Source organism: Panulirus ornatus, chromosome 10 (genome assembly GCF_036320965.1).
Source record: "Panulirus ornatus isolate Po-2019 chromosome 10, ASM3632096v1, whole genome shotgun sequence".
Classification (NCBI taxonomy): domain Eukaryota; kingdom Metazoa; phylum Arthropoda; class Malacostraca; order Decapoda; family Palinuridae; genus Panulirus; species Panulirus ornatus.
In genome coordinates this window covers 9030193-9050536 of record NC_092233.1, presented here as the reverse complement: position 1 = coordinate 9050536, position 20344 = coordinate 9030193, and the positions used below count along the sequence as shown (strand labels likewise).

At 40.4% G+C, this 20344-nt stretch overlaps 1 protein-coding gene across 1 annotated transcript in view; it reads right to left on the bottom strand.

Moving 5' to 3' along the window:
* Art4 (arginine methyltransferase 4) overlaps positions 1 to 20344 on the bottom strand; it is a 179288-nt gene that overhangs the window by 129362 nt on the left and 29582 nt on the right. The window contains exons 8-9 of the mRNA XM_071665516.1: positions 14238 to 14377; positions 3372 to 3454 (exon numbers count right to left, since the gene is read on the bottom strand). Coding sequence (XP_071521617.1) covers positions 3372 to 3454; positions 14238 to 14377 — 223 coding nt within the window. The remainder of the gene's footprint in view (positions 1 to 3371; positions 3455 to 14237; positions 14378 to 20344) is intronic.

Here is a 20344-nt window from a genome sequence, read left to right as displayed (position 1 = left end):
ATTAAACAAACCTTCAAAACTTGGAAGAGTGGCGATGGGAATGGATGAAGGCAGCAAGTATGGATATGAACATGTGTATATATGTATATGTCTGTGTATGTACATGTCTGTATATGGTGAAATGTATATGTATGTACATGAGAATGTGTATGCATTTATGTATGTATATACATGTGTATGTGGGTAAGTTGGGCCATTCCTCATCTGTTTCCTTGCGCTACCTCACTAAGGTGGGAGACAGCAGTTAAGTATATTAATAATAATAAAAAAAATATATTATATAAATATAAGGAAACAGACGAAAGAATGGCCCAACCCACCCACATATACATGTATATACATACACGTCCACACACGCAAATATACATACCTATACATCTCAACGTATACATATATTTCTTTCTTTCTTTCAAACTATTCGCCATTTCCCGCATTAGCGAGGTAGCGTTAAGAACAGAGGACTGGGCCTTGGAGGGAATATCCTCACCTGGTCCCCTTCTCTGTTCCTTGTTTTGGAAAATTAAAAAAAAAATGAGAGGGGAAGATTTCCAGCCCCCCGCTCCCTCCCCTTTTAGTCGCCTTCTACGACACGCAGGGAATATGTGGGAAGTATTCTTTCTCCCCTATCCATATATATATATATATATATATATATATATATATATATATATATATATATATATATATATTTTTTTTTTTTCATACTATTTGCCATTTCCCGCGTTAGCGAGGTAGCGTTAAGAACAGAGAACTGGGCCTTAGAGGGAATATCCTCACCTGACCCCCTTCTCTGTTCCTTCTTTTGGAAAATTAAAAAAAAAACAAGAAAGGGGAGGATTTCCAGCCACCCGCTCCCTCCCCTTTTAGTCGCCTTCTACGACACGCAGGGAATACGTGGGAAGTATTCTTTCTCCCCTATCCCCAGGGATAATATATATATATATATATATATATATATATATATATATATATATATATATATATATATATATATATATATTTTCTTTTTTTTTTTTCATACTATTCGCCATTTCCCGCATTAACGAGGTAGCGTTAAGAACAGAGGACTGGGCCCTTGAGGGAATATCCTCATATGGCCCCCTTCTCTGTTCCTTCTTTTGGAAAATTTAAAAAAAATGAGAGGGGAGGATTTCCAGCCCCCCGCTCCCTTCCCACATGTACATAATTCATACTGTCTGCCCTTATTCATTCCCGTCGCCACCCCGCCACATAATGAAATACCAACCCCCTCCCCCCACATGTGTGCGAGGTAGCGCTAGTAAAAGACAACAAACGCTACATTCGTTCACACTCAGTCTCTAGCTGTCATGTATAATGCACCGAAACCACAGCTCCCTTTCCACATCCAGGCCCCACACAACTTTCCATGGTTTACCCCAGACGCTTCACATGCCCTAGTTCAATCCATTGACAGCACGTCGACCCCGGTATACCACATCGTTCCAATTCACTCTATTCCTTGCACGCCTTTCACCCTCCTGCATGTTCAGGCCCCGATCACTCAAAATCTTTTTCACTCCATCTTTCCACCTCCAATTTGGTCTCCCACTTCTCCTTGTTCCCTTCACCTCTGACACATATATCCTCTTGGTCAATCTTTCCTCACTCATTCTCTCCATGTGCCCAAACCATTTCAAAACACCCTCTTCTGCTCTCTCAACCACACTCTTTTTATTTCCACACATCTCTCTTACCCTTACATTACTTACTCGATCAAACCACCTCCCACCACATATTGTCCTCAAGCATCTCATTTCCAGCACATCCATCCTCATGCGCACAACTCTATCCATAGCCCACACCTCGCAACCATACAACATTGTTGGAACCACTATTCCTTCAAACAGACCCATTTTTGCTTTCCGAGATAATGTTCTCGACTTCCAAACATTCTTCAAGGCTCCCAGGATTTTTGCCCCCTCCCCCACCCTATGAATCACTTCCGCTTCCATGGTTCCATCCGCTGACAGATCCACTCCCAGATATCTAAAACACTTTACTCCCTCCAGCTTTTCTCCATTCAAACTTACCTCCCAATTGACTTGACCCTCAACCCTACTGTACCCAATAACCTTGCTCTTATTCACATTTACTCTTAACTTACTTCTTTCACACACTTTATATAATTCTTTTATACATATTCGCCATTTCCCACATTAGCAAGGTAGTGCAAAGAACGGAAGACTGAGCCCGAGGGAAAATCCTCATTAGGCCCCATTCTCTGTTCCTTCTTTTGGAGAAGTAAAAAAATGGATAGAAGGATTTCCAGCCCCCTGGTCCCTCCCCTTCTACGAAAAGTTTTTAATCAAGGATGTAAGGTATGTGTATGAGTAGGAAGAGAGGAAAGTGATTGGTTCCCAGTGAATGATGGTTTGCGGCAGGGGAGTCTCCATGGTTGTTTAATCTGTTTATGGATGAGATTCTTAGGGAGGTGAATGCAAGAGTTTTGGAGAGAGGGGCAAGTATGCAGTCTGTTGTGGATGAGAGAGCTTGGGAAGTGAGTCAGTTGTTGTTCGATGATGATACAGCGCTGGTGGCTGATTCGGGTGAGAAACTGCACAGGCTGGTGACTGAGTTTGGTAAAGTGTGAGAAAGAAGAAAGCTGAGAGTAAATGTGAATAGCAGCACGGTATATCAGTAGGGTTTAGGGACAAGTTAATTGGGAGGTAAGTTTGAATGGAGAAAAACTCTTTCTTGAAAAACTCATTTACAATCCTATCCACCTATAATCTACTAAATTTCACCTTTTGTAAGGCTTTCATTAAATCCTATCTTTTCACCATTCTGTTTCCCATGACTTTTCCTATGCATCCCATCTCTCTTCAAACACAACATATCCACCTCCCTGTCAACCAACACATTCAACAGTCCTCCAAAATACTCATTTCATCACTTCAAATCTTTAAATTATGATGTTACTCCCTGGATATTAATTCTGACTGCCAACACTTGGCTGAAGAATCTACAAATGACTATGTCAGTAAGGCAATCCTAAGCAACATCTTTTGCAACAGTCTAAACATTCCCCAGTAATTTTCCAAATCTAGACACACATTTGGATGGATGAATAATTACAGTACAGTTCCTCTTACACCCACAGTAATTCATGTGGAAATGAGGTAATCATTCTTTTTAACCCAACTGCATTTCCCATCTTAATAAGGTAGAAACAAGTGCACATTAAAATTGCCTCATTTGCACACACCCACTCTCAAGCTGTTGTGTACACTGTGCTAAAACCTAAGCCAAGCCTAACAAACTATAACAGGACACAGTTATTGTGATAGCTTTATATGAATGACTAAATAAAAAAATATCAATGCTGGCAATAGCAATAATATCAAACATACCTCCTGTTTGCAACAAGTTCTACAGTCCCAGTAACAAGTTGCCCTTCTTTAACGAATATCGGTTTTTCTAAGAGGCAGCGAACCTGAAAGACAAACAAAATGCTCTTATTATGAGAATGTTTATGTATTTCAGTATATGGAGATCCATACAAAAAAAAATAAATAAAATGACAAAGAACAATATGAATAATTGATGGCACCTCATCCAAGAGAAATGACTAAGGAAAACAAGTCAGTTTTTCAAAAAGCATATGCAATGAGCATTCCTCCAAAAATTTCAGCAAATTTATTTCCGGCACAGTGAATAAGCGACTTATATCAGTCTCTAAAACAGAAAAACATATATATATTCTAAAGTTAATTTTACACAGAAATTTTTCAGAAAAGAATACGTTAGAAACTTGAAATAAAAAAAATTAAAGATCTGTGGTATGCGACTATAGAGAAAATTCTATTACAACCTATAAGCACCTACAATGAGATTCACAATGCTGCTGTCTTCTGCAGTCACATACTCTCCATGAATTCCCTGTAGTTTTTAGACATGATCCAGAGTTTTCTTCAGACAAAATTTTTTTTGGAGATTTAAGAATTGGAATACCCATACTAAAGCATAGACTAGGTTTCTGTGATTTGGATATATAAGATTATATATAATATTCTGTGGAAGGTATTAAGAATATATGGTGTGGGAGGCAAGTTGTTAGAAGCAGTGGAAAGTTTTTATTGAGGATGTAAGGCATGTGTACGTGTAGGAAGAGAGGAAAGTGATTGGTTCTCAGTGAATGTAGGTTTGTGGCAGGGGTGCGTGATGTCTCCATGGTTGTTTAATTTGTTTATGGATGGGGTTGTTAGGGAGGTGAATGCAAGAGTTTTGGAAAGAGGGGCAACTATGAAGTCTGTTGGGGATGAGAGAGCTTGGGAAGTGAGTCAGTTGTTGTTTGCTGATGATACAGCGCTGGTGGCTGATTCATGTGAGAAACTGCAGAAGCTGGTGACTGAGTTTGGTAAAGTGTGTGAAAGAAGAAAGTTAAGAGTAAATGTGAATAAGAGCAAGGTAATTAGGTACAGTAGGGTTGAGGGTCAAGTCAATTGGGAGGTAAGTTTGAATGGAGAAAAACTGGAGGAAGTAAAGTGTTTTAGATATCTGGGAGTGGATCTGGCAGCGGATGGAACCATGGAAGCGGAAGTGGATCATAGGGTGGGGGAGGGGGTGAAAATTCTGGGAGCCTTGAAGAATGTGTGGAAGTCGAGAACATTATCTCGGAAAGCAAAAATGGGTATGTTTGAAGGAATAGTGGTTCCAACAATGTTGTATGGTTGCGAGGCGTGGGCTATGGATAGAGTTGTGCGCAGGAGGATGGATGTGCTGGAAATGAGATGCTTGAGGACAATGTGTGGTGTGAGGTGGTTTGATCGAGTAAGTAACGTAAGGGTAAGAGAGATGTGTGGAAATAAAAAGAGCGTGGTTGAGAGAGCAGGAGAGGGTGTTTTGAAATGTTTGGGCACATGGAGAGAATGAGTGAGGAAAGATTGACCAAGAGGATATATGTGTCGGAGGTGGAGGGAACGAGAAGTGGGAGATCAAATTGGAGGTGGAAAGATGGAGTGAAAAAGATTTTGTGTGATTGGGGCCTGAACATGCAGGAGGGTGAAAGGAGGGCAAGGAATAGAGTGAATTGGATCGATGTGGTATACCGGGGTTGACGTGCTGTCAGTGGATTGAATCAGGGCATGTGAAGCGTCTGGGGTAAACCATGGAAAGCTGTGTAGGTATGTATATTTGCGTGTGTGGACGTGTATGTATATGCATGTGTATGGGGGTGGGTTGGGCCATTTCTTTCGTCTGTTTCCTTGCGCTACCTCGCAAACGCGGGAGACAGCGGAAAAAAAAAACATACCAATACATTTCAACATATACATACATATACACATACAAACATATACATATATACACATGTACATATTCATACTTGCTGCCTTCATCCATTCCCATCACCACCCCACCACACATGAAATAGCATCCCCTCTTGCATGAGGAAGCACTAGGGAAAGACAAAGAGGCCACATTCGTTCACACTCAGTCTCTAGCTGTCATGTTCCACATCCAGGCCCCACAAAACTTTCCATGGTTTACCCCAGATGCTTCACATGCCCTGGTTCAATCCATTGACAGCACGTTGACCCTGATATACCATACAAATACAATTCACTCTATTCCTTGTACACCTTTCACCCTCCTGTATGTTCAGGTCCCGATCGCTCAAAATCTTTTTCACTCCATCCTTCCACCTCCAATTTGGTCTCCCACTTCTCCTCGTTCCCTCCACCTCTGACACATATCCTCTGGGTCAATCTTTCCTCACTCATTCTCTTCATGTGACCAACCCATTTCAACACATTCTCTTCTGCTCTCTCCACCACACTCTTCTTATTACCACATATCTCTCTTACCCTTTCATTACTTACTCGATCAAACCACCTCACACAACATATTCTCCTCAAACATTTCATTTCCAAAACATCTACCCTCCTCCGCACAACCCTATCTATAGCCCATGCCTTGCAAGCATATAACATTGTTGGAACCATTATTCTTTCAAACATAACCATTTTTGCTCTCCAAGATAACGTTCTCGCCTTCCATACAATCTTCAATGCTCCCAGAACTTTCGCCCCCTCCCCCACGCTGTGACTCACTTCCGCTTCCATGGTTCCATCCACTGCTAAATCCACTTCCAGATATCTAAAGCACTTCACTTCCTCCAGTTTCTCTCCAATTAAACTTACCTGCCAATTGTCCCTCAATCCTACTGTACCTATTAACCTTGCTCTTACTCACATTTACTCTCAAGCTTTCTTCTTTCACACACTTTACCAAACTCAGTCACCAACTTCTGCAGTTTCTCACCCGAATCAGCCACCAGCACTGAATCATCAGCAAACAACAAGTGACTCACTTCACGAGCCCTCTCATCCACAACAGACTGCATATTTGCCCCTCTCTCCAAAACTCTTGCATTCACCTCCCTAACCACCCCATCCATTAACAAATTAAACAACCATGGAGACATCAAGCACCCCAGCCACAAACCAACATTCTACATCGACAAAAAATACTTCTGAAGATATTTTACTCACTATTACATGAATATCTTTGAAACTATTACATTAAATACATTTCTTAAGGAGCTTAGAAAATCCTTCTGCATGAGGCAACAGTTGTTCTGCTGTGTTCACTACAGGTTAGGTAGTCAGGAATATCACTCCAATGTTTTTCACATTATCTATCTGATTTATGATAGCATTTGTATCTATCAAGTGTTCTGTGCTATTTTTGATGTTTTCATTTTCCCCATACTGGAGGAGTTGAAATGTATCTCCACCAAAAAGCATGTTGTTCTCAGTTACCTGTAGCTTAAAAGAAAAAATCTACTACATACCTATAAATTTGAAATTAGATGTGACTGAACGGCATGAATAAGGTGAAAGAAGGGCAAGCGTCAGTAAGTGGGACCTGGATGTGGATAGGGAGCTGTGGTTTCGGTGCATTACACATGACAGCTAGAGACTGAGTACGAACAAGTGGCCTTTTTTGTGTTTTCCTAGCACCACCTCGTAGGTGGGTGGGTGGGTGTGTGTGTGTGTGAGTGTGCAATTTTCTGTGTGGCAGGGTAGCGACAAGAATGGATGAAGGCAAGCATGTATATGTGTATATATGTATATGTGTGTATGTATATGTGCGTGAGTGGGCATTTGTGTATGTATGTGCATGTATGAATGGATGGGCTATTCTTCGTCTGTTTCCTGGCACTACCTCATTGACGCGAGAAACAGAGATAAAGTATTATTATTTATTATACTTTGTCGCTGTCTCCCGCGTTTGCGAGGTAGTGCAAGGAAACAGACGAAAGAAATGGCCCAACCCCCCCCATACACATGTATATACATACGTCCACACACGCAAATATACATACCTACACAGCTTTCCATGGCTTACCCCAGACGCTTCACATGCCTTGATTCAATCCACTGACAGCACGTCAACCCCGGTATACCACATCGCTCCAAATCACTCTATTCCTTGCCCTCCTTTCACCCTCCTGCATGTTCAGGCCCCGATCACACAAAATCTTTTTCACTCCATCTTTCCACCTCCAATTTGGTCTCCCTCTTCTCCTTGTTCCCTCCACCTCCGACACATATATCCTCTTGGTCAATCTTTCCTCACTCATCCTCTCCATGTGCCCAAACCACTTCAAAACACCCTCTTCTGCTCTCTCAACCACGCTCTTTTTATTTCCACACATCTCTCTTACCCTTACGTTACTCACTCGATCAAACCACCTCACACCACACATTGTCCTCAAACATCTCATTTCCAGCACATCCATCCTCCTGCGCACAACTCTATCCATAGCCCACGCCTCGCAACCATACAACATTGTTGGAACCACTATTCCTTCAAACATACCCATTTTTGCTTTCCGAGATAATGTTCTCGACTTCCACACATTCTTCAAGGCTCCCAGAATTTTCGCCCCCTCCCCCACCCTATGATCCACTTCCGCTTCCATGGTTCCATCCGCTGCCAGATCCACTGCCAGATATCTAAAACACTTCACTTCCTCCAGTTTTGCTCCATTCAAACTCACCTCCCAATTGACTTGACCCTCAACCCTACTGTACCTAATAACCTTGCTCTTATTCACATTTACTCTTAACTTTCTTCTTCCATACACTTTACCAAACTCAGTCACCAGCTTCTGCAGTTTCTCACATGAATCAGCCACCAGCGCTGTATCATCAGCGAACAACAACTGACTCACTTCCCAAGCTCTCTCATCCCCAACAGACTTCATATTTGCCCCTCTTTCCAAAACTCTTGCATTTACCTCCCTAACAACCCCATCCATAAACAAATTAAACAACCATGGAGACATCACACACCCCTGCCGCAAACCTACATTCACTGAGAACCAATCACTTTCCTCTCTTCCTACACGTACACATGCCTTACATCCTCGATAAAAACTTTTCACTGCTTCTAACAACTTTCCTCCCACACCATATATTCTTAATACCTTCCACAGAGCATCTCTATCAACTCTATCATATGCCTTCTCCAGATCCATAAATGCTACATACAAATCCATTTGCTTTTCTAAGTATTTCTCACATACATTCTTCAAAGCAAACACCTGATCCACACATCCTCTACCACTTCTGAAACCACACTGCTCTTCCCCAATCTGATGCTCTGTACATGCCTTCACCCTCTCAATCAATACCCTCCCATATAATTTACCAGGAATACTCAACAAACTTATACCTCTGTAATTTGAGCACTCACTCTTATCCCCTTTGCCTTTGTACAATGGCACTATGCACGCATTCCGCCAATCCTCAGGCACCTCACCATGAGTCATACATACATTAAATAACCTTACCAACCAGTCAACAATACAGTCACCCCCTTTTTTAATAAATTCCACTGCAATACCATCCAAACCTGCTGCCTTGCCGGCTTTCATCTTCCGCAAAGCTTTCACTACCTCTTCTCTGTTTACCGAATCATTTTCCCTAACCCTCTCACTTTGCACACCACCTCGACCAAAACACCCTACATCTGCCACTCTATCATCAAACACATTCAACAAACCTTCAAAATACTCACTCCATCTCCTTCTCACATCACCACTACTTGTTATCACCTCCCCATTTGCGCTCTTCACTGAAGTTCCCATTTGCTCCCTTGTCTTACGCACTTTATTTACCTCCTTCCAGAACATCTTTTTATTCTCCCTAAAATTTAATGATACTCTCTCACCCCAACTCTCATTTGCCCTTTTTTTCACCTCTTGCACCTTTCTCTTGACCTCCTGTCTCTTTCTTTTATACATCTCCCACTCAATTGCATTTTTTCCCTGCAAAAATCGTCCAAATGCCTCTCTCTTCTCTTTCACTGATACTCTTACTTCTTCATCCCACCACTCACTACCCTTTCTAATCAACCCACCTCCCACTCTTCTCATGCCACAAGCATCTTTTGCGCAATCCATCACTGATTCCCTAAATATATCCCATTCCTCCCCCACTCCCCTTACTTCCATTGTTCTCACCTTTTTCCATTCTGTACTCAGTCTCTCCTGGTACTTCCTCACACAGGTCTCCTTCTCAAGCTCACTTACTCACACCACCCTCTTCACCCCAACATTCACTCTTCTTTTCTGAAAACCCATACAAATCTTCACCTTAGCCTCCACAAGATAATGATCAGACATCCCTCCAGTTGCACCTCTCAGCACATTAACATCCAAAAGTCTCTCTTTCGCACGCCTGTCAATTAACACGTAATCCAATAACGCTCTCTGGCCATCTCTCCTATTTACATAAGTATACTTATGTATATCTCGCTTTTTAAACCAGGTATTCCCAATCATCAGTCCTTTTTCAGCACATAAATCTACAAGCTCTTCACCATTTCCATTTACAACACTGAACACCCCATGTATACCAATTATTCCCTCAACTGCCACATTACTCACCTTTGCATTCAAATCACCCATCACTATAACCCGGTCTCGTGCATCAAAACCACTAACACGCTCATTCAGCTGCTCCCAAAACACTTGCCTCTCTTGATCTTTCTTCTCATGCCCAGGTGCATATGCACCAATAATCACCCACCTCTCTCCATCAACTTTCAGTTTTACCCATATTAATTGAGAATTTACTTTCTTACACATACTCCCACAACTCCTGTTTCAGGAGTATTGCTACTCCTTCCCTTGCTCTTGTCCTCTCACTAACCCCTGACTTTACTCCCCAGACATTCCCAAACCACTCTTCCCCTTTACCCTTGAGCTTCGTCTCACTCAGAGCCAAAACATCCAGGTTCCTTTCCTCAAACATACTACCTATCTCTCCTTTTTTCACATCTTGGTTACATCCACACACATTTAGGCACCCCACTCTGAGCCTTCGAGGAGGATGAGCACTCCCTGCGTGACTCCTTCTTCTGTTTCCCATTTTAGAAAGTTAATACAAGGAGGGGAGGATTTCTGGCCCCCCGCTCCCGTCCCCTCTAGTCGCTTTCTACGACACGCGAGGAATACGTGGGAAGTATTCTTTCACCCCTATCCCCAGGGATAATATACATATATATATATATACATATACACATACATATACACAGTGGAATTTATTAAGAAAGGGGGTGACTGTATTGTTGACTGGTTGGTAAGGTTATTTAATGTATGTATGACTCATGGTGAGGTGCCTGAGGATTGGCGGAATGCGTGCATAGTGCCATTGTACAAAGGCAAAGGGGATAAGAGTGAGTGCTCAAATTACAGAGGTATAAGTTTGTTGAGTATTCCTGGTAAATTATATGGGAGGGTATTGATTGAGAGGGTGAAGGCATGTACAGAGCATCAGATTGGGGAAGAGCAGTGCGGTTTCAGAAGTGGTAGAGGATGTGTGGATCAGGTGTTTGCTTTGAAGAATGTATGTGAGAAATACTTAGAAAAGCAAATGGATTTGTATGTAGCATTTATGGATCTGGAGAAGGCATATGATAGAGTTGATAGAGATGCTCTGTGGAAGGTATTAAGAATATATGGTGTGGGAGGCAAGTTGTTAGAAGCAGTGAAAAGTTTTTATCGAGGATGTAAGGCATGTGTACGTGTAGGAAGAGAGGAAAGTGATTGGTTCTCAGTGAATGTAGGTTTGCGGCAGGGGTGTGTGATGTCTCCATGGTTGTTTAATTTGTTTATGGATGGGGTTGTAAAGGAGGTAAATGCAAGAGTCCTGGAAAGAGGGGCAAGTATGAAGTCTGTTGGGGATGAGAGAGCTTGGGAAGTGAGTCAATTGTTGTTCGCTGATGATACAGCGCTGGTGGCTGATTCATGTGAGAAACTGCAGAAGCTGGTGACTGAGTTTGGTAAAGTGTGTGGAAGAAGAAAGTTGAGAGTAAATGTGAATAAGAGCAAGGTTATTAGGTACAGTAGGGGTGAGGGTCAAGTCAATTGGGAGGTGAGTTTGAATGGAGAAAAACTGGAGGAAGTGAAGTGTTTTAGATATCTGGGAGTGGATCTGTCAGCGGATGGAACCATGGAAGCGGAAGTGGATCATAGGGTGGGGGAGGGGGCGAAAATTTTGGGAGCCTTGAAAAATGTGTGGAAGTCGAGAACATTATCTCGGAAATCAAAAATGGGTATGTTTGAGGGAATAGTGGTTCCAACAATGCTGTATGGTTGCGAGGCGTGGGCTATGGATAGAGATGTGCGCAGGAGGATGGATGTGCTGGAAATGAGATGTTTGAGGACAATGTGTGGTGTGAGGTGGTTTGATCGAGTAAGTAACGTAAGGGTAAGAGAGATGTGTGGAAATAAAAAGAGCGTGGTCGAGAGAGCAGAAGAGGGTGTTTTGAAATGGTTTGGGCACATGGAGAGAATGAGTGAGGAGAGATTGACCAAGAGGATATATGTGTCGGAGGTGGAGGGAACGAGGAGAAGAGGGAGACCAAATTGGAGGTGGAAAGATGGAGTGAAAAAGATTTTGTGTGATCGGGGCCTGAACATGCAGGAGGGTGAAAGGAGGGCAAGAAATAGAGTGAATTGGAGTCATGTGGTATACAGGGGTTGACGTGCTGTCAGTGGATTGAAGCAAGGCATGTGAAGCGTCTGGGGTAAACCATGGAAAGCTGTGTAGGTATGTATATTTGCGTGTCTGGACGTGTGTATGTACATGTGTATGGGGGGGGGGGGGGGTTGGGCCATTTCTTTCGTCTGTTTCCTTGCGCTACCTCGCAAACGCGGGAGACAGCGACAAAGTATAAAAAAAAAAAAAAAAAAAAAAAATATACACATACACACACATACACATACATACACACATATACACACACACACACACATACATATATATACATATGAAAAATGTAAGAAACAATTTAGAAAACTGAAACTTCTAGCTTGAAATGAATGAAATAAATGAATGTCACATAATGGTTCAACCTCTGGCTATGGAAAAAAGGAAATGTATAATTTATTTACACAAACGTCAATAGCAGTTCTCATCAATTTAACCACTGTATCAATAAGCTTCAATGTCTAAGCTACATTTTTCTCCAATTTCACTATTTTCCTTCACATTTTCAATTGTGTCTGAAGCGATAAAGTATAATAATAAAAAAAAATACCACAAAAAACACAGTATAGCATCAAGACTCCCAAATTTATGTTTATTTGAGCTGGTAGAAAATTTTTGGATAAAAAATATGAAAAGATTTATAACCAGCTGCCCTACTGCTCTCACGAGATTGGTCTCCCCCAAACCAAAATTTTCTGTAAATACCAAAACAGTAAAATGTAAGAAAAAGAAAAATCATCTCTCTCATGAAATGAAGACATCATATAGAAATAATTAAACAACAAAGAAATATGCAATGTAGTCTTCAATTTACCCAGGAGAAATTAAAAACTTGCAGAGGGAGCAAAGGGTAAGATAATCATCTTACCATCTGCTTCCACTACAAGTCTTCCCATTCTCCTCAGGTAGGTTGAGGAATGTATCAAAATTATTATATGTTTTTCCTCATTTCATAAGAAAGACATAGTATTTCACTTCAATGTTTTGGTACTTATGACGTGCTTCAGTGTTAAGGAGACCAATATGGTGAGAGTATGAATGTCACATCATGAGTTCTTTCTTTAACTAGCCATGACTCTTTTCTCATTTCATATCAAATATTGGTCTACCAGCTCATCTGAACACATCCTGAGCAATATGGATGGAATGAACTTTTTCTTTCATACTTGACCGTCGTTTCCCATGTTAGCGAGGTTGTGCCAGAAAAAGATGAAGAGGGGCCTCATATGCTCACATCCAAGCCCCAAGGCCCTTTCCATGGTTTACCCCAGATGTTTCACATGCCCTGGTTCAGTCCACTGACAGCATGTCGACTTGGTATACCACACTGTTCCAATTCAACCTATTCCTTGCATGCCTCTCACCTTTCCGTATGTTCAGACCCTGATTGCTCAAAATCTTTTTCACTCCATCCTTCCACCTTCGATTTGGTCTCTTGCTTCTCCTTGGACCCTCCCAACTGACACATATATCCTCTTTGAGGAATATGTATTAAAAAATGAAAAAAATTGGAAAGGTCTGTGGGGCCTGAATATGGATAGGGGGCTGTGGTCTCGATGCATTACACATGACAGCTAGGGATTGAGTGTAAGCGAGTGGCCTTTTTTTTTGTCTTCCTGGCACTACCTTGCTGATGCAGGGGGTGGCAATGCTGTTTCCTCTGGAGATGGGTGGTGCCAGGAATGGATGAAGGCAAGCAAGTATGAATATGTACATGTGTACATATGTATATGCCTGTGTATGCGTATGTACATGCATGTTGTGTGTATATGTATGTATATGTACGTGTAAGTATATATATCTGCATAAATGATAATAATAATAATATGGACATACATGAAAGAGATAATACTTCCTACGTATTCCTTGTGTGCTGTAGAAAGTGACTACAAAGGTACAATTAGGAGGCTTGGAACCCTTTTCTCCTTTTATTTCAATTTCTAAAATTCATAACAGAAGGAGCTAAGTGAGGAGTGCTCATCCTCCTCCAAGGTTCAGGTTTGGGTGTCTGAATGTGGGGATGTAACCAGGAAAAGAAAAAGCAAAATATATGCAGTATGTTTGAGGAGAGGAGCCTGGATGATACAGCTCTGAGTGAAACTAAGCTCAAATGGAACAGGTTAAATGGTTTGGAACACAGGAAAAATAATTAAACATGATCACTAATATTAATGATAACTGGAAACCAAAAAACAATAAAAACATATATACCTGATACCAATGAGTGAGTGGCTCAGTGGGAGCAGTTGAAAGCCAAACTGTTTGTGATGAACCAAGAAAGGCCACATCAAACCAGAATGCCAGGCCATGCATTGTACATGATTTCAGGATGTGGAACTCCAGTGGAATAACTGTAAAGGGAAAAATGCAGTTGACTCATACCTAATTGACTAACACAGTTATGTTGTCATGTATGCATTATACAGAGTTATAATACCGAAGTCCTAATCAGCTATGGATGCATCAGCTTTGTAAAACTACTGCAAAATAACATCCTTTGTCTAAGCTATACATAGTTTACTACAAAAAACATATATTCTATAACCTGTCACACACTTGGTTGTACTGCTTCTTTGTTATTCTGATTAATTACTGATCAAAGAGAATTCTTTATTCTCCACCATAACACTCATATGTTACAAACTTAATCAACTAACAAATGTAGATATAATTACCTAACAAATGTAAGGCAACCCACTACAATCCTGACTTCAATGCTATAGTCTGCAAGTAACATACAGAATACTTAAGAAAGAAAGAAATTCTCGCATGTGGATATCAAATAATAGTAGCAATGATGAAAAGATTTAATGAATTTAGCAGATGACATACTAAAACATATCAAAAAAAAAGCCTACATGTTCTGGGATCTGAGACAGGGAGTGTTACATATATATACAGACCACACAGACCTAAGGCCTTAAAAAAAAAGAAAAAAAAGTAGGCAGTAGAAGAAAAGGATAGCAAGGCAAAGGCTCTCTCCCCGCCCTCCGCTCCCTTTGACACACGCTGGCAGGAAAACGGGTAGAAAAAACACTTTGTAGAATGAATAAGCTGGAAGGAAATTTTTATAGGAAAGTCATAAGGTAGAATGAACATGAATATGTCATGCGTACCATCACTAACGACATGCATCCCTTCACTTCTTTTCATAAAGACAATACTAAGGATAAACTTGAGCTCCAGCCTCTCAACTTACCATGCTTATATTATTCCTGATGTTGAAGAATGATACAGTAATTCTAAATTACTCTGAAAGCAGGTGACATGGGTTAATCAATGTTAGTATGATAATGCAACATGGCTTAGAAGAGATCAGTGGTTAAGAAGTTAGACTGATATACAATTGTGTTATGATGACTGATTAAATGAATTTTTCAATACCAGAGAGTGACAAGTGATGATCAAGCTTAATTTTGAAGATATAAAGGGTGTTGCTCATAACAACATTTTCTATTAGCTTATTACATGCATCAATAATGTCATTGGTAAAAAATATTTCATAGTCCAGATCAACTCAGTGACCTCTAAGTCTTAATCATTTCCTCTTGTCAGTAATGCTGGCACTACTGTAAAGAAATGTTCAATATCAATGCTGTTGAATCTTTTAAGAATTTTGAAACATTTGATTAATTTACCCCGGAGGCACCTCTTACTTATGGAGAACAAGGTTAATTCGCGCAGTCCCTTCTCACAAGGAGGGAATTAATTTAGTCGTTCTTTACTGCAATGCTTCCAATTCAAGTATTTCCTTACTTAAGTGGGGGGCCCAAAACTGCATATTCGAGGTGTGGTCCAGCTAGACTTAGGTAGTGGCAATATCATATCCTTGCTTTTGTACTAAAGATTCTTTTAATAAATCCTAACATCCTACTTGCTTTCTTGGCAGTTTCATTGGAGACAGTGACCCCTAGATCTCTCATACTTAGTGTCCTTTACCTTGTGGCCCATCAGATCACAATCAAATTTTTCGTTTACGTCTCCAACTTGCAATAGCTGATATCTATAAATGTTAAATGGCATTTGCCATCTGCTAGACGGTTCAGCAATTTCATCTCATAATCTTAGCCCATCTTTAATCACTATGGCACTGCTGATCTTTGTGTCATCTGCAAATTTGGAGACTAGGTTATAAATCCATATGTCAATATTGTTTATATAAATGATGAAAAGTATAGGCCTATGCAGCAAGTATCCCACAAGACCCAAACTCTGTGCATCAATTTAAAGCAGCAGACTTTATGAATGCTTTCTGGAAGTCCAGAAATATTGTATCTATTGCTTTTGTCTTGTTGGGGTTATTGAGTAATGTATGATAAAATTCAAGGAGGCCTGTAAGGCATGATCTGTGTCTTCTAAAACCATGCTGTATATCACTGAGCAAGCTGTGTTGTTCCAGATAGGCTATGATTTTATCTATAATAATTGTCTCAAGACATTTACATATAATTGATGTGAGGCTACTAGGATGATTACCAGAAAACTTGCAGCTTCCTTTTCTGTATATAGGAGTGATGTTTGGCAGTCTCCAGTCTTGTGGGACCATTCCATCCTGATGCTATGTACTGAAAAGATGGGTCAACTGTCTAGCTATTTTGTGTCTGACATTCTTAATCATTCATGGATAGAAATGATCAGGACTTGAGCTTTTATTAGTCTTCAATGTATCTGTGTTAGTACTTCTCGAACTGCGATGACAAATTTTTTGCATTGAATGAGTTCTATTCATCAGTCTCAAAATTTGTGTTGTTGCATTCTAGCATAAAAATAGATCAGAAGAACTTGTTCTGGGTTGTTGCTATGCTTTTATTGTCCACAACGAGGTACGCATTCTCATTTAATAAGGCTCATATTCCCCTCATGTTTCTTATCACTGTTAAATCTATAAAGTCTTTTATGATCTCTATCTCTTGCATTAGTCACTTTGTATCCTCTCTTGGTATTTTTGATAAGAACTTTCACTTGTCTTCTGACTGTGATGCACTGCATTGCAATATTTGGGTCACTGTCAGATGTCTTATGCTCATAGAGCTTATTTCTGCACCATATAGCTCTTGCAATATCTTGGGAGTACCATTCAAGCTTGCACGCATGTGTGTGTGTGTGTGTGTGTGTGTGTGTGTGTGTGTGTGTGTGTGTGTGTGTGTGTGTGTGAGATCAAAAGCTAAAAATTATAAAATCAGAAACCTAAGGCTCAGGTAAGCCTGCACTGCTCACCTGGCCAATACTGTCAGATGGCAGCCATACTGGATGTCATATCAGCATGTTATGAGGTAATCTGACAGGGCACCACTCGTCAATCACCTCTGTAAAGTTTTCATTCAATCTGCTTTGTGGTTTCTGACAAAAAGACTGCCAAAATTTCAGCCAAGGAGACCATTTTGCCCTGTTGTGTCCATATTAGATGCTGGGGGGAGGGCATGAAATTAGGAAACTTGATAAAGGACCATCCAAAGATCACTTCTAAAAAGTTTCAGTTCAAATGAGCCAATGGGTTTGGATCAAAATGTGATTATGTTTACAGACAGATGACAAACACTGCAGCCAATCACAAACCAACTTGCCCTGTGACAGCCATATCAGATGTTGGATCATCATGAAATAAGATACTTGATAAAGGGCCATCAAAAGTCTTGGGGTAATTTATCCAACACTTTCTAAAAAGATTAAAATGTGAAAAGTTAACAGTCAGATGACATATTTAGGTGCAAAGTAATAACAGCTCTCCAGATGAGCTAAAAAAAAATAAATACTAAAATGTTAAAGCTAAGTTGCTACAGTTTATCTTACAGAAGTAATGTTACATATTGACAGACTGATCACTTTCAGTATACTGTACTGTATCTGAGGCAACAACTATTGTTCATGTCAAGTGCTGAAGCCATGGACTCAGGAAATAAGTGTCAGCAATCAGGGTTTGCTGAGACAGTCCTAACATTATTTTATTTTTATTATACTTTGTCGCTGTCTCCCGCGTTTGCGAGGTAGCGCAAGGAAACAGACGAAAGAAATGGCCCAACCCCCCCCCATACACATGTATATACATACAGTCCTAACATACAATAAACAAATGTTTATGTGGCAGGCTATTATCTGGCTGTTTTGAGTTTGTAGAACCCTGTATTACTGAACACAAACATCTACAAAGACACAACACGAATGTTCTTTTCTTTTTGTCCTTCACCGTGATCTTGTACAAGACCTTAGTGCCAAACATGAGCTGCACATTACGGCAGTTTTCTAATATACCATTTATGAATTATAAATGATGTCTTTTACATACAAATAAACCTTTTAAAATGAGCAGGCAGTCTTACTAGTGAAAGGGAAACATGATGGGTTCAGTTAAGATGCAAGTTGACAAACATCCAACAAAACTTGACGTGGTTCACAACAGAAAAAGAATCACTGTACATGGTTAAAACAAACAGATCTCTTTGGCATGCAGATAAAGACAGCAACACAGTTCTGAGGGCTGGAGTCACGTTAACCTGCCCTGTCTCCACTACAGTCTAATCAAATCAAAAATTAATATCAAAACTGGGAACAGTTTAGTCTTCTCTCCTAAACACATTTCATAACAGAAGGAAAACCTTTGGAAAAAAGATAACATAAGAGTCTGGGGTCATACTCTAGAGGGGACCAGAACCTCTCACCAAAGGGTTCAGCCACTTAAAATTAATTTCAGTGCTTAAGAGGTGTCAAAATTCACCTCAACTGTCATCAGCTTTTGTACATTTGCCTGACCTAACAGTCTTTTGCCAATATCTACACACCACTTTTTTTCTTTATATAGTACCCAACATGGTAAAGGCAAAACCATGCCCTAATCATGGATGATAGGAAACTGATGAATGCAAGAAAGAGAATGATGAGATTGGTCAGCATTCCTCTGCTGTATGAAGACCAGATCCTTATAGGTGGAAAAGTTGCAAGACAAAAGGAGGGAGAGACATCCACTGCTTCACTGCATAAAGAAAGAAACAAGAATTGTAATAGGCAATCTTCAAGTGATTGGTCACCACAGAGAAAAAACGGGTAGCAGTAGCCAGGGTACCAAGCCTTAGTGTCTTGGGCACATGCAGACAATACACACAAGCTGTGATCAAGTTAATGCCTACAGAACAGAGAGAGAACCACAAAATCACTGCAAATTGAAAAGGGATGGATGATGAGAATAGAAGAGTTAATGAGGTTGAATGCTTTTGATTCCACTCTGGCTGGGGAGAAATTGTGGAGGTGCCATCTTATATATGAAAGCAATACTCCATGCGCTGAATGAATAAGACCCTTGTATATTTAGAATTAACTGCTAACTTAAAAAAATACTACAGCATATATACAATATGCCCAACTTTTGAGAAGCATTTATTTGAGGTGCACATTTTTTTGTGATTCAAAGAGAGTGGAGGATATGGTTATGCCTAACACGTTTATATGACTGCAGGAATAAACTGGAGTGTTCTAAAACTATATGACTGCAGATATAGTTAGAAATTGTATCCTTGCATTATTGAAATTATCCAGGTGAAGAATAAAGAAAGTGCACTGGAATTGGTTTTGTGTGCAAAGTGCATCTGCCAACAAACAAACTAGCAAACATCATTCAACATGAGAGGCAAAATAGATGCTCTATATTTGTAATTTTAATGGGAACTAATCACTCTCCTCTCTTCCTACTTGTACACATGCCTTACACCCTCAATAAAAATTTCTCTGCTTCTAGCAGCTTACCTCCCTATATATGTTCTTATTACCCTCCAAAAAGCATCTCTATCAACCCTATCATATTACTTTTCCAGATCCATAAATGCCACATACAAATCCATGTGTTTTTCTAAGTATTTCACACACATATTCTTCAAAGCAAACACCTGATCCAAACTTCCCCTACCACTGCTGAAACCAAACTGTTCCTCCTCAGTCTGGTGCTCTGTACATGCCTTCACCCTCTAAATCAATACCCTCCCATACAATTTTCCTGGTATACTCAAAAAATTTATGCCTCTGTAATTTGAACACTCACATTTGTCCCCTTTGCCTTTATACATTGGCACTATACATTGCATTCCACCAATCCTAAGGCACATCACCATGACCCATACATACACTGAATATTCTTACCAATCAATCAACAACACAGTCAACCCTTTCTTAATAAATTCAACTGCAATACCATCCACTCCCACCACCTTGTTGGATTTCATCTTCTGCAAAGCTTTCACCACCAATTCTCTCTTCACCAACCATTCTCCCTGACTCTCTCACTTTGTACACCATCCAGACCAAGAACACCCGACATCTGCCACTCTGTCATC